At 44.2% G+C, this 14,394-nt stretch overlaps 1 protein-coding gene across 9 annotated transcripts in view; it reads right to left on the bottom strand.

Moving 5' to 3' along the window:
* The window catches only part of RBFOX1 (RNA binding fox-1 homolog 1), a 431,904-nt gene that overhangs the window by 206,158 nt on the left and 211,352 nt on the right, over positions 1 to 14,394 (bottom strand). Inside the window, exon 1 of one of the 9 annotated variants that reach the window (XM_068967483.1) lies at positions 2,535 to 2,567. The exons of the other annotated variants lie outside the window; for them this stretch is intronic. Coding sequence (XP_068823584.1) covers positions 2,535 to 2,567 — 33 coding nt within the window. Of the gene's footprint in view, positions 1 to 2,534; positions 2,568 to 14,394 lie in introns of those variants that run through there. 9 annotated transcript variants of the gene reach the window in all.

Consider the following 14,394-nt stretch of genomic DNA (forward strand, 5'->3'; position numbering starts at 1 on the left):
CAACCCTAGGGACTGTAGCCCACCAGCTCCTCTGTCCATGAGATCTTCCAGGCAAGAGTACTGGAGTGTGTTGCTGTGCCCTCCTCCAGGGGATCTTCCCAACCCAAGGATCAAACCTGTGTCTCTTATATCTCTGGCTTTGGCAGGTAGGTTCTTTACCACTTCCGCCACTTGGGAAGTCCTTATTCCCATTAAGGGCATCTTCTCCACTCCGGGTCAAGACAAGTCTTAAGTCACCTGAACACGCTCCAGGGAGGGCAGTGGGGGGAAATGAGGGGAAGCTGATGTCAATTTCATGTTGGTGGTGGGGAAAGGCAACAATTATCCAGAGCATGCTGGCTAGACATTCTCTGATTTGCAGAAGCTCCCTCCATCCCTCTGTGCTGTGCTTAGCTTCTCAGTTGTGTCTGATTCTTTGCTACCCCATGGACTGCAGCCCGCCAGACTCCTATGTCCATGGGATTCTCCAGGCAAGAATACTGGAGTGGGTTGCCATGCCCTCCTCCAGGGGCTCTTCCCAACCCAGGGATCGAACCCAGGTCTCCAAAACTGCAGGCGGATTCTTTACTGTCTGAGGATCATCCCTCTCCTCTAACGCCAAATGCCTGCTTTTCCCAAATAAGTGGAATGATCACAGAGATGCTGATGTTTCCTGAGTCAGGGTGCTTGAGGGGGTATTGAGTTGACAGCAGAGGGTGATTCTGTCTTGCATGTACCTCCACATCATCCCTGAGGCTGGGAAAGATTGAGGGCAGGAGAAGGGGACGATAGAAGATGAGATGGTTGGACTGACTCAATGGACATGAGTTTGAGCAAACTCTGGGAGACAGTGAAGGTCAGGGAAGCCCGGCGTGCTGCAGTCCACAGAGTCTCAACTTAGTGACTGGACAACCACCTCATCGGGGGGAGGGGCTTCAAGTGATTTTGCAACCCTAGCATCTGATTGTCAATGCCTGGACTTCCCTGGGTTACTGCTGAATACACAAAAGGGAAGAAAAAGATGCCAAGACCTCGTGTTTTCCAACCCACCCTTGGCTGCTGCAGAACTGGGTAGAAATTTGAAATCAAGAGCATCTATTAGGATAAATGGAAGAGAAACTTCTTTGTCCTCCTGGGCCAAACTTCAATTAGAACAGCAACTCAACAGCAGCCAGATGACGTGGGAACCACCCCACCTCCCTCATTCCCCGAAACACCCCGGTGGGTAGTTTGCACTCCAGTTACAGAGAGAAAAACGGGTTATTAAAATGCAACCAAGTCTGATTCACCAAAGGAAAAAAAAATGCCATTTCAATTTAAATATTTTACTGAAGCATGAAATAGCCAGGATATTATTGCTATTTTAAGACAAATACCGTAATCTGATCATTAGCATAGTGTGTGGACTTTGCTGCTTGCCGGCATTCAGTGAGACATCCCTCAAATACAGGGAGAATTTCCTGGGTCGCTGAAACATCCCACACCCTTAATTTTCTCAGGAGGCAGAGCCGGAGAGAAAACAGGAGGTGCTTTTCTTTAATATTTTGGTGGGGTTTTGTTGTTGTTAGACATCCCCTTCTCCCGGGCACAGCCCTGAGTGGTTTAATAAAGTAGTTTTGGGAAACTAATAAATGAACCAAGACTGGCAGCCCACCGGACTTGGCAAAATATTTTGGCTCACCATCTAATGCAAAGCACATTTCAACTGCAGAAAAGAGTCCTTACGTGGCAGAGCACGGAACGGATTTATTCTTTTCACCGTGAACTGTCTGACTTTTACTGAGGGGGAAAAGTGCCTGCCAAGGTGGACTTTAACTATTTTTCTTTCCCGTCTCTGTGTGTGTTTTCCCATCTCTAATCATCAAACTTCTAGAGCATCCTTTCTCCTTTTGCGTCTGAAATTTACCCATTCCCAGTCCCTATCTCGTCCCCTCAAACCTCTTCTGGCCTAAACACCGCCCCTCTAGTAAAGAAATGTACGGGAATGGTTCAGTCCTCCTAAACCGATTGATTACACCTCTCCACACCGCCTAGAAAAAGCGGTGTCTCCTGCCCTGGGACCCACTCCTCCCACCAACTCCAACTCGAGAAAGGAGACTGTCCCTTCTCAGCTGCCTGCAGTTCTCCGTCCTGCTGACAGTTTGGTCGACTTGAGTTTCTCAGCCGGGTCTGTTCTACTTCTCTGGCAAGAAATTGCGCATATTCAGAGAAAAGCCTGCGGTGCTGGACGGAAAGAAACTACAACTGCATCATACCCCTGGGGCACTGAAACCAAAGAAGGGAAATGCAAAATTACATCATTAACCTGCGGGTTCGAAGACCAGCTCAGTTATTAGACATCAAGCAGAAAAGCCCATGCACACACACACGCACACACACACACACCCACAAACACACACACACACTTGGCTGAATTCCTCTCCTTTCCCTCCCGGCATGATTCAAGGAGCAAAATCCACATCACACAGAGAGTAACACAGACTTCATACCAAGAAAGGCTTCCGCTCCATTCAAAGCAGAGTTTGGAGTGAAACAGAAAAATGGGGGAAATGTACCTGCTGTACCATCCTGCTTCCTTTCTCCTCCATAAACTTAGCAGCTGTGCCAGTGCCACGCCACAGAGCATCTGGCAGGAGAGAGCCTCGATGAGGAGCGAGGGTGTGTGCGCTGTGCAACGTGGGGACGGCGGGGGTGCGGGAGGAGGGGGGGCCAGGGCCGCCCGGCTGACCTCCTCCTCAACATCTGACTGCTCCCCAAACCAGCCCCAGAGGGGACTCCTTCCTGGAGCTGACCCATCAATCACAGCCCGCCCCTCCTCTGGCCCCTGCTCCCCCTTTCCGAGTGTACACTGAGCAGATGATTATATAGACGAGGAAGGGAAAAAAAAAAAAAAGAAAGAAAACCCACACAGCGCTTGACTACATTAATAGCTGTTTAAAAAACATTAGAAATGCTATCCTCTGCACCGCCCGGAGCTGGAATTTTTCATTACTAAACTAAATATATGGTATGCAAGCAAACTTAGGAATTCCACCGGGAAGCTCGCGCGACTCTCCTGTTTTTGTTTTATGTTTTCAAGAGGGGATGGGCGGGGGCGGGGGGAATGCCAAAAGGAGAAGGCGAGGAGAGGGAAGAGGGATGAAGACAGAGCTCGAAGAGGTAAGAGAGATGGTGATGGATACGTTTTTTAAAAACACACCCTGAGAACACTGCAGATAAATGTATAACAAAGCTGAGTGGTTAATTGTAAATTGATCTTAAAATACTGTCAGGGGCGAGTGTGTGGAAGATGCTCAGGCCTGGCTCCTTGGCAGCCTCTCTGCGTGATCTCAGGCAAGTTGTTGCAATGCCCTGGGCTCCAGGTTTTTTTTTTTTTTTGCTTCTGTTTAATGGGGAACATGATGAGTGACTTCACAGGGTAATTGTGAGAAGATCATGATAAAAATCAAATCACGGGAAAACAAACACGCACGGCGCCCTGCCTCAGAGGATGCGCTAGATAAACAGCTTCATTCATCACATTCAGTAACGTGGTGAGCGAAATCCAAAACCATCTTTGTCCCCGAGGACCCAACAGGAAGGACCTGCAGTAGGCTCTGAAGAAAAAGAACCCACCCTTGACCACAGAACCCCAGTTGATGATCAAGGGCATGAAGGAAAATCAGAGCCTCTTGTTTTTCTCTTGTCTTGAACTTCTGTCTCTTCTAAGTTCATTTTTTTTTTTCTTGTTTCCCAATGAGCAAAAATAAAACCTCGTACAAAATCCCCTGTGATTTCAATGCCAAATGCTGCCTCTTTATTTAAAGCTGCAAATACTTTGTTCTTCCTTTATTATTAAAACTACAACCACCGCAGTGAAATGTCAACACAATCTCAGTTTTTATTTAGTCATGTCTTTCTGGCTCGCCCAAGGAGAGGTTTCAAGAGACCCATCCACTCTGCATGGACAGCCGCTTATCACTGAGACGCCTGCTTGGAAAGGAGAGATCTCGCTACACTGGAGGGAATGGATGAGGTTTCTGAAGTGATTAAACTTGTAATTAAATTGTATAACAGAGGAGGAGGTGAGGGCGGAGAAGGCTGCCCGGAAGAATTCCACTTTCCTGCTGATCTGTTGGAGGTGCTAGTTCAGGGAGCCCCTGGGTGATTTTTTTTTTTTTAATTCCCAGCTTCCCAGGGTTGGAAAGAAAATCTGGATAAACAGTATTTGTGCCATTCTTACAGTCCTATTTCCAACCACAGTCTGGGGATGTGATTATTAATTAATTAATTAAAATAGGATGAAATTAAGCAGCCCTTGATGGGGAAACGGTGGAAACAGTGTCAGACTTTACTTTTGGGGGCTCCAAAATCACTGCAGATGGTGACTGCAGCCATGAAATTAAAAGACGCTTACTCCTTGGAAGAAAAGTTATGACCAACCTAGATAGCATGTTCAAAAGCAGAGACATTACTTTGCCGACTAAGGTCCATCTAGTCAAGGCTATGGTTTTTCCATTGGTCATGTATGGATGTGAGAGTTGGACCGTGAAGAAGGCTGAGCACCGAAGAATTGATGCTTTTGAACTGTGGTGTTGGAGAAGACTCTTGAGAGTCCCTTGGACTGCAAGGAGATCCAACCAGTCCATTCGAAAGGAGATCAGCCCTGGGATTTCTTTGGAAGGGATGATGCTAAAGCTGAAACTCCAGTACTGTGGCCACCTCATGCAAAGAGTTGACTCATTGGAAAAGACTCTGATGCTGGGAGAGATTGGGGGCAGGAGGAGAAGGGGACGACAGAGGATGAGACGGCTGGATGGCATCAATGACTCGATGTACGTGAGTCTGAGTGAACTCCGGGAGTTGGTGATGGACAGGGAGGCCTGGCGTGCTGCGATTCATGGGGTGGCAAAGAGTCAGTCACGACTGAGTGACTGAACTGACCGAACCGACTCAGGTTCCTTGGGATTCCCTGGTAGCTCAGTTGGTAAAGAATCCAATCTGCAGTGCTGGAGACCAGGTTTGATTCTTGGGTCAGCAAGAGCTGCTGGAGAAGGGAGAGGCTACCCACTCCAGTATTCTTGGTGGCTCAGCTGGTAATGAATCCATCTGCAATGCAGGAGACCAGTGTTCAATCCCTGGATAGGGAAGATCCCCTGAAGAAGGGAAAGGCAACCCACTGCAGTGTTCTGGTCTGGAGAATTCCATGGACTAGACAGTCCATGGGGTTGCAAAGAGTCGGACAGGACTGAGCACCTTTCACTTTCACTCAGGTTCCTTAAAGGGATGCGTCCACTCCCCTCTCAAAACCGCATCACCAGAGGACCAGAGCCCCTCCTCAAAGGACTCGCTCAATAGGTGGACTCAGCAGTCATTCTTACGTGCCACAAGCTCCTTGTCCAACTAATAACTGAAGAGCTAAACTTCTGTTCTTTAATCAAAGGGGTCTTGCTTTCTCCTAGAAAGCAAAAAGTGTGAGACCAACACAGAAAGATTCCCCAGTGTTCTGGGAAGTGACAGAGAAAATGCAAAAACCCAAAACACGAAAAAGTCAAAACACTCAACAGAGGAGACTGTTTCAGGTGGAGACAATCAGAGTGATGTAATAGGACATTACTCTTTAGCCCACGAGCCATCAGGTCACTTAGGGGTGACCTAGCCAGATGCTAGAACTCCACCCCAGACCCACTGGCTTAAAGTCTCTGAGGGTGGGTGGGATCCAGCCTTGGGCGCTGTGTAAAGGTGCTTCAGACTATTCTTATACACAATTTTGGGGTGAAATGTATTGTTTTCAAATTACAGGTGTGATCCCTTGGGATGTAAAACTCTGGTGGGGGTTATTGCACCAACATTCTCTAAATGAAACAAACTATACCACACTGGGAAAGAATAGAATAGAGTAAGAGTAATGTTTCATGAAACTTTTATGCAGGTGAATTGGGTTGTGATGTAAAATCTTTTATAGATCGCAATAAAATAAGTAAAATAAAAAACTCTGTGCTGGGTAATTTCCCTGTTGGTTACCATCTAACTTTTTATTGGTGCTGTGACTACGGGGTGGGAGACAAATGCTGAAAAATCAGAAACTCAATGGTGGAACTATTGTGTATCCCATTTCCTCATTTATTAACATAAATCAAAAATATTCTTCTTCCTAAAAAAAAAAAAAACAACAAATATTCTCCTTCCTGATGAGGCTCTTGTGATGCTCTAGGGATCAAATCTATGGGAATGTGTTTCATAATGTAGAAAGTCCTTGAGCATATATACCCACTGTAGGGATGAAATCCGTCCCCTTTCTAGTCCAGCAAAGTTCTTTCTTCTCTGAAAAACACATGGGCAGGTGTGTTGGATTCAATCTACTGTGTGCCAGGCACTTTAATCTCCATAACCACCCCCCCCAAGAGATAGATATTATGGTCTTTTTAAAGGTAAGAACATTGAGGCTCCAAATAGGTGAAAAAATATTTCCCCCTGTGGGAGTATGTAAATTTGGTAAATGGTGGAACCCAGAACTTGAACCTGATTTGGTGTTATTGAAGAGTTCCTGTCACTGAATCCATGCTAAGGTGAAGATGGAGATGACATTGATGATAAAGAGGATGGGATGATGATGGTGGTGGTGATGATAAAGACAGAGATGAAGGTGGTGATAAAGAAGATGATATAGCGATGATGATGGTGGTGATGAAGCTGATGATGATGGTGATGAAGAAGATGATAAAGACGGAGATGATGGTGGTGATGAAGATGATACAGAGATGATGGTGATGAAGCTGATGGTGGTGATGAAGATGATGGTGATGATAAGAAAACTCTTCTAGTACTAAATATGTACTAGTCACTGTTTTAAGCACCAAAGATACAAGATTCAACAAAGCAGCTTTGCCTATATTATCATATTTGATAAGAACCCAATGTGGCACCTACCATCATTCTCTTTTTAAGCGAGGTGGAGTTATCGGGTCAGCCATAAGGTTCATTCAGGTTTTTCATAACATCTTACAGAAGAACCCAAATGAACCTTTTGGTCAATCCAGTACTTCTTGCTACTCACACAACTAGAAAAATCTAGTTACCCAAATCCATCAGACTCCTAAGCCCCACATCCTTAAACACTTGGAGATGGGTTCGAAGCTGACCTCCAGGTCAGCCTACAAACTGATCTTATAGTTTGTAAGATGAGTATACAAACCTTGGTTTCCTAACTACATGAGCTTACCAAAAAAAAAAAAAAAAAAAAATCTCTGGAACAAAGAGCTCTGAAATTGCTCTGGGACCATAATTCACAAAAAACCAACAAACAACCACGATAACAGGAATCCATGTCACAGATTGGAGAGAAAGCAATTTGTTTCATTTCGCTTTCCCACCCTCCGCAGGGAGGCACAGAGGAGAGGCCAGGAGCCACCTTGCCGCGGCTGAAAGCCCCAGCCCCAGAAACATGAAGCACGGGAGGCGGAGCCGATTTTTGACGGTGAGGTGTCACGCTTACAAAACATTCCGTCCTGACTTTCCATGTGGAGCCACAGAAGGCAACGGAGAGGCTGTTTTTCTCAACTCCTTAATCGTTAGGAACAATCAAATATTTATGGCACTTGGTGTTAATCAGTAGCCTTGACATGGTGGCTTATGAGGTGGTATTTCCAAAGAGAAACATGCTTGTGTCAAATAAAAATTATTAGCCTCTGGAGCAAGTGAAGTTCCCAGCCAACAATCTTGGGCACTTAAGAACAGGGGCTTTCTTATCCTGCTCACTGCACCCACAGGGTCTTAGAGGACCCTGACTTGTCCTTTAAAATCCTTGTCAAAGTCTGACATGATGTACACTTTGATTTTGACATTATGTGTATTTTTACATTACGTATATTGAGTTGGCCAAAAACTTTATTTGGGTTTTCCTGTAAGACTGCAGTCCTCACCAAGGACTGGTTTCGTGAAAGACAATTTTTCCAGGGACCAGGGAGGGAAGGGGTATGGTTTTGGGATGACTCAAGCGCATTCCATTTATGGTGCACTTTATTTCTGTTGGACTTCCCTGATGGCTCAAATGGTAAAGAATCTGCCTGCAATGCAGGAGACTTGGGTTTGATCCCTGGGTCGGGAAGATCCCCTGGAGAAGGGAATGGCTACCCACTTCAGTATTCTTGCCTGGAGAATTCCATGGACAGAACAGCCTGGCACACTATACACCACGGGGTCACAAAGGGTTGGACACGACTAAGTGACGAACACTCACTCACTCACTTATTTCTAGCACTATTACGTTAGCTCCACCTCCAGTCATCAGGCATTAGATCCTGGACGTTGAGGGGCCCTTCTGTAAGATATTATGGTAAAATCTGCAGTTTGAGATCTGTCTTCAACTAGACTGTAAACTTCATGAGGGCAGGAACCCCTGCTGTTTTTTTCTCACCACTGTTGCCTGGAGCATCTTAAAGAGTGGTACACACATGCCCATATTCCAAATGTTTTGTCCCTTAAAAAATTCTCAGGTCCCGATGAGAACTAAGATATGCTCTGATTCACCCAGTAACTCAGGGTGCTGAGAAACAAAGTCAAACCATCAAGGGTTGCTCTGCTGGAAAAAAAAAAAAAAAAAATTTCCCGACTGAAATATCCCAACATCATACTGAAAGATTTCTTCTTGGAAAGCCATGCGGCATAGGGATTCACTTCTCTGTCTACGAAATAGCTGTAAATGCCTTATTATGGCCCATTATAAATTTTTAAAAAGTACCAGACAGAATACCAGCTTGTCACTGAGTTCATTCTCAGCATTAGATAATGGTAGCCGCTTGATACACATGTCTAACTTCATGTTTACAGGAACTGTGTTTTTACTAAACTTATTTGTTATCAAACCCATTTCACAGATAGAGAAGCAAATGGTTTCTGGAAGCTAGTAAGTGGCAGATGTGTGGTCACTCATTCACTCATGCCCAGCTCTTTGTGGCCCCGCGGACTGTAGCCCCCCAGGTTCCTCTGGCCATGGACTTTTCCAGGCAAGAATACTGGAGGGGGCTGCCATTTCCTCCTCCAGGGGATCCTCTTGACCCAAGGATCGAACCCGTGGCTCTTGTGTCTCCTGTACTGGCAGGCGGGTTCCTTCCCAGTGAGCCACCAAATGTCAGAGGCAGACCTCAAATCCACATCTTTCTCCAAAGGTGAGGTTCCTTCAAGGATGCTCTGATTGGCCTCTTTGTTGGCCAAGATGGGCGCTGTTATCTGTAAGGGCTATGGTAGAACTATTTCAATCACAAATTATTTTCTGACGTATTCTAGCCAAAGTCAGAAGTTACCAAAAAGGCATGAGATCTTGTTCTTGTCATCTCAAGATCCAGAACCCAAGAGGGGTTAGTAGTGTTAATGATGATGATGGTGAGTATAACATTAATAACAGCAAGAATATAATTGGAAGGGCTTCCTGGTGGCTCAGTAGTAAAGAATCCACCTGCCAATGCAGGCAACACAGTTTTGATCCCTGATCTGGGAAGACCCCACGTGCCACAGCTATTGAGCCTGTGCTCTAGACCTTGGGAGCTGTTGCTACTGAAGCGCATGCGCCCAAGAGCCCAAGCTCCGCAACAAGAGAAGCCACTGGAATGAGGAGCTTGCTCACTGCAACTGGAGAGTAGCCCCTGCTTGCCCCTAGAGAAAAGTCTGTGCAGCAACGAAGAGCCAAGATAGCCAAAAATAAAAATAAATAAATACGGATATAATTAGAATGGCTCTCAACATATGCATCTATTGCCCTAAGTGTTGTATAAATGTAACTCCCTCAATGCACTCCACAGCCTCCATCATTATCTTCATTTTATAGACGAGCAGCTTTGAAAGACTATGCAAATAATCTGAGATCACCCCCAGAGGCAGGATGAAAATCATAGTTTGACCAATCTAATTCTGACGGCAAAGCAAGAAGCTGGAAAAAAAAAAAAAAAATTCAGGCCTGTGGCTCTGTGTTCTTCATCCAGTTTCCCACAATGTAATCTCTCACACAAGTACAGGAAACTGTCAAAACCAGAAACTTGACATTGCAGGACCACGTTCATGGCCGCAAACACAAAGGGAATTTAGGGCAGCAAAAGTTCAGCCATCCCCTTTTGCATCCATAGCATGGCCTCACTGTTATTGCCACACATCCCTGAGTGCCAGTTGGAGCTGCCCACCACCATCCCAGATAGAGTGGTGCAGACAGAAGGGCAGATGAACTCATTGACAATTGAACCAAGCAAATAAATATTAGCAGAAACTGTTTCCATAATGGAAGGAAGAGATCAACACATTTTAACTCATCATTCCACAAAGACCCTTCATCTCCTGGGTATGGAGGAAACCTTCAATCCACAATCGAACTCCTTTTACAAGGAGCTATTTTCTAAAGAAGGGGAAAAAAAAGAAACGCTCTCGCCGCCACCACCAGGGTAACATCAGCATCAAATTTCTATCCAAGATGAATTTCAAAGACTTGCACCATTGCTAATATTACTACATTTAACCATATCCACAACAAGAAAAGAATGCCTTGTGTTCCCCTACACAGCTTGCTTACAGTTACCCTGCAGATATGACTTGGGATAATATTGCGGTGCTCCTTACTCCATTGTAGCTATCCAGGGGATTCTCTGCCTGCATCTGAAACAGGAAACTAATAGATGTGGTGTAAGACAACTTTCTCTGTAAGAGAGGGTGTTGCTGTACATACAGCAAGCAACAAGTAGCCCAGAGCGGTGCCAGCTCCACCATGGATGTTGCTAATTGAAGCAACCTCGCTCACATCACATTATGAAAACTGAATTTTCTACCTATCAGGAAAGTTTATTTCCCAATGACACTAATCAACATTTCTTCCTTGGTCTTCTCTCAAAGGTGGATCCTAAACATAGCTGAGACAACCCATGACCTTGAGGAGACATGACATTGTTAAGATACAGAAGCTATGTCCCACCTCCACATAACTTATCATGAATTTCCAGAACCAAACCTTTGAGGTTTCCGTTTTTATTTTTTTGGTGTTTTCAGTTATCCAATCTCCCTTGTTGTTGTTCAGTCACTAAGTTGTGTCCGACTCTTTGTGACCCCATGGACTGCAGCATGTCAGGCTTTCCTGTCCTTCACTATCTCCCAGATAGTGAAGAGTTTGCTCAGACTCATGTCCATTGAGTCAGTGATGCCATCCAAACATCTCATCCTCTGTCACCCCCTTCTCCTCCTGCCCTCAATCTTTTCCAGCATCAGGATATTTTCCAATGAGTCTTTTCCAATCTCCCTACGTGGCTATTATGAGCCTCATCAAAGAATGTAAATTCCTTCAAGGCAGGGACTTGCCATCTTCATCTTTAACACTTCCCTCTTTTTCTTCCATCCTTTGTAATCAGGTGTTTGACATGATAAATATCTGTTGGCTTGCATTCACCTTACTTGTAGAAAGATGTCTAATCTGGTTAAGGCAACAGGCAAAGATGATAAAATATGACCTTGTCTTTCATTGTGGGTTGCATAAGTTTTAGCCTCTAATAGTTTGCCAACTTGAAAAAAAGGCTGTCACAAAATGAATTATACTTGGATTTGGAAGAAATGAAATTAGGAGAGACTGCCAGAAAGCAAGGGCAATGAACTATTCAAATAGGCAAGAACTTGATATTCACGCCATTGTTTCAGTAGCAAAGTACTGGGCATCTTTGGTATGGCAGGTCCTCTGCTAGCTTCAGGGGCCACAGTGGTGACAAGGATTCATGCAGCCCAGAAACCTCCGCAGCTCTAAGTTGGCAGAAGTCACAGAATAACCCGGGAATGTACAGTTTGATGGGGTATGTGCCACAAGAAGAGAAATATACAGAGCTAAGAGAACTCGCCAATCCTCTATGGTTTATCAGGGAGGGCTTTCCAGAAGAATTGATGTTAAAACCTCGAGTTGAAGGGTGAGTACAAAATAGCCAGATGGTATGAAACAGGTTGATAAAATCATGTGTGGAAAGGCCAGTTTAATGCTGCAGAAGGAGGAAATAGCTCATACCTGGGGTGGCAGAATCAATGGAAACGAAGTAAAAGAAAGTGGTGAGGTTATTTTCAGAGCCATGGGCGAGCTGAGATAGAGACCTGGAGGCTACTGGATCTGGGCCCTTGAGGGAAGGTCTGCATTGCTGAATATTATCTTCCCAGGAGTGTTTGAATGGCATGCATAGAGTGGATGCTGAGAAACATCTTGGCAAGTCACAGAGTAAATGTAATGCTGGTAAATAAAGTCAAGGGAAGAGTGAAGAAAAAGAAAAGGGAGGGATCTGATCTTTTAAACTACACTGTTTGATGATACCTTTTCTCTTGAGGAAACTCAAATGTTTGAAACCGAAGAAATAAATCAATAAGTCTGGTGGTCAGTTTAGGTAAATAAATACGACAGAGTTTATCACTCTCACCATAGACATCATCACAGTTGCTTAGCCAAGGATACAATGTAAAGGCTTCTGGGAGCATTCAAACAGGGTCTGTTTGAACCTCCATACCACATTGGAAAGTAGGTAGGATGGGTACCATATATACTCATTTAACAGAAGAGAAAGTTGAGGCCAAGTAACTCAGTGACATGCCCAAGTTCAGACAGCAAACACATTCTAGCTGAGATCTGAACTCTAGATATACTTCCATTACATTACACGGCTTCCTAAATTTTTCATCCATATGACCCAAATGTCTGGCTATATCAACAGACTTGATTGCATGATGCGTTTCTGGGTTTCTTCCATTCTCATTCCATAAACTTTTATACAGAGAATAAGAGAAATAAACAGGGCCAGTATGACAATTGAAATTCCCATCAGAACAAAGGGGAGATAAAACTTTATTGGCTTTACAAATTCAATACAATCCAACTTGGCATGAACATGCCAGTATTGAAGTTATTGCTATTTGTAAAAGAGTAAGTCAAGAGAGCAAGAGTACTGGAGTGGGGTGCCGTTGACTTCTCTAAAGTCAAGCGAGACTGAAAACAAAGAACTCCATTTTCCTAAGTGAAGAACCAAGTTCAGTAACTGGTGCTGCCCCAACACAAGGGCCTCTTGAGCCCTGGACCTTCAAACAAAGCACCACTGGAGACTGGAAAACCTTGAATTCTTTACATATGTTTGGTCAATGCACAAGTATTTTCCTATAGCTAAAGATGTGTGATGTTTTAAGGATATCTGCCTCCAAGAATGCTGAGCCGAGAATAGCACACAGTTTGGAGTAAAACAGGGCTGGACTGATTTAAAGAAGAGGTTTTGCAAAATGTCAAGGTGGATCCAAGGAGGAGAGTGAAATTTTGAAAATATGGAAGAAGTTCACCTTATTTGTATATAAGAGAGAATTTGCCTATTGACAAGACATTTTATTTAGATACAACAGCGTGTAAGTCTGGCCAAATAAAGTGTGTGATCACTCTGTGTACAAATGAACATACTGAAGTTAATTTATCTGAACAGTTCTGAGGCAGTTTTAGCTAGGACACTGAGGCTGATGGAAGTGAAGTACGTTTAATTCAAAAGACCTTCAAGCAGCATATGTAAATATTTTCAAATGCGATAACTGCAAAGCAGGTGCCTTTGCAGAGTGGAACTGCCCATCAATAACATTCATCCTCTTCACGTCCAGTTTTCCTTGTTTTATTTTTAACCTGCCTATCTTTTTCAGACAACATGGAATATGCTTGGGACCCACCCAGAGTAGACAAAAAGACGGTCCTTATAGTCAAGTATTATTGATTCATGGATCTGATTTAGGTTTAATGAACATATGCTGTTATAATGAACACGTGCTGTTAGAGGTTGAATTGTGCTCCCCCCATTAACTTTTTGAAGTTCTCGCCCCTTCTATCTCACAATGTGACCTTACTTGGGAGTGGAGTCACTCACTCCTTAAGATCTGTCCAGGCGTCTGTCTTGTGGTCCCACCTCAGTCTGTCCTATTGTGTGGCTGCGAGCCACGTGTGGCCACTGAGCAGCTGGAGTGTAGTAATCAGACATAAGGCGTATTGCAGGCACAAAATGCACACTGAATTTCAGAGACAAGGTACAAGGAAAAGAATGCAAAGTATCTGTCTAATAGTTTTATTTTGAGTCCAGGTTGAAATGATAATACTTTGGAGATACTGGATTAAATAAAACATTTTCAGTTATGTTGAGACGTACTACTGGGTTGAATAAAATCTTGAAATTAAATTTACCTGTTTCTTTTTACTGAGTTTAATGTGACTACCAGAATTACAAAAAAGAAAAAATCTATGTGCGGCTTATGTTATCTTTCTGCTGGTCCATGGTGGCGACACCCATTGGTTCAAGTGTTATATAGAGCTGGGGTGGATTTATGTTTGTCATTGACTAACTGATGGGCATAGTGGCTCAGCAGTAAAGAATCCGCCTGCAGTGCAGGAGATGTGGGTTCGATCCCCGGGTCAGAAGG

The sequence above is a fragment of the Capricornis sumatraensis genome, chromosome 3 (genome assembly GCF_032405125.1).
Source record: "Capricornis sumatraensis isolate serow.1 chromosome 3, serow.2, whole genome shotgun sequence".
NCBI classification, from domain to species: domain Eukaryota; kingdom Metazoa; phylum Chordata; class Mammalia; order Artiodactyla; family Bovidae; genus Capricornis; species Capricornis sumatraensis.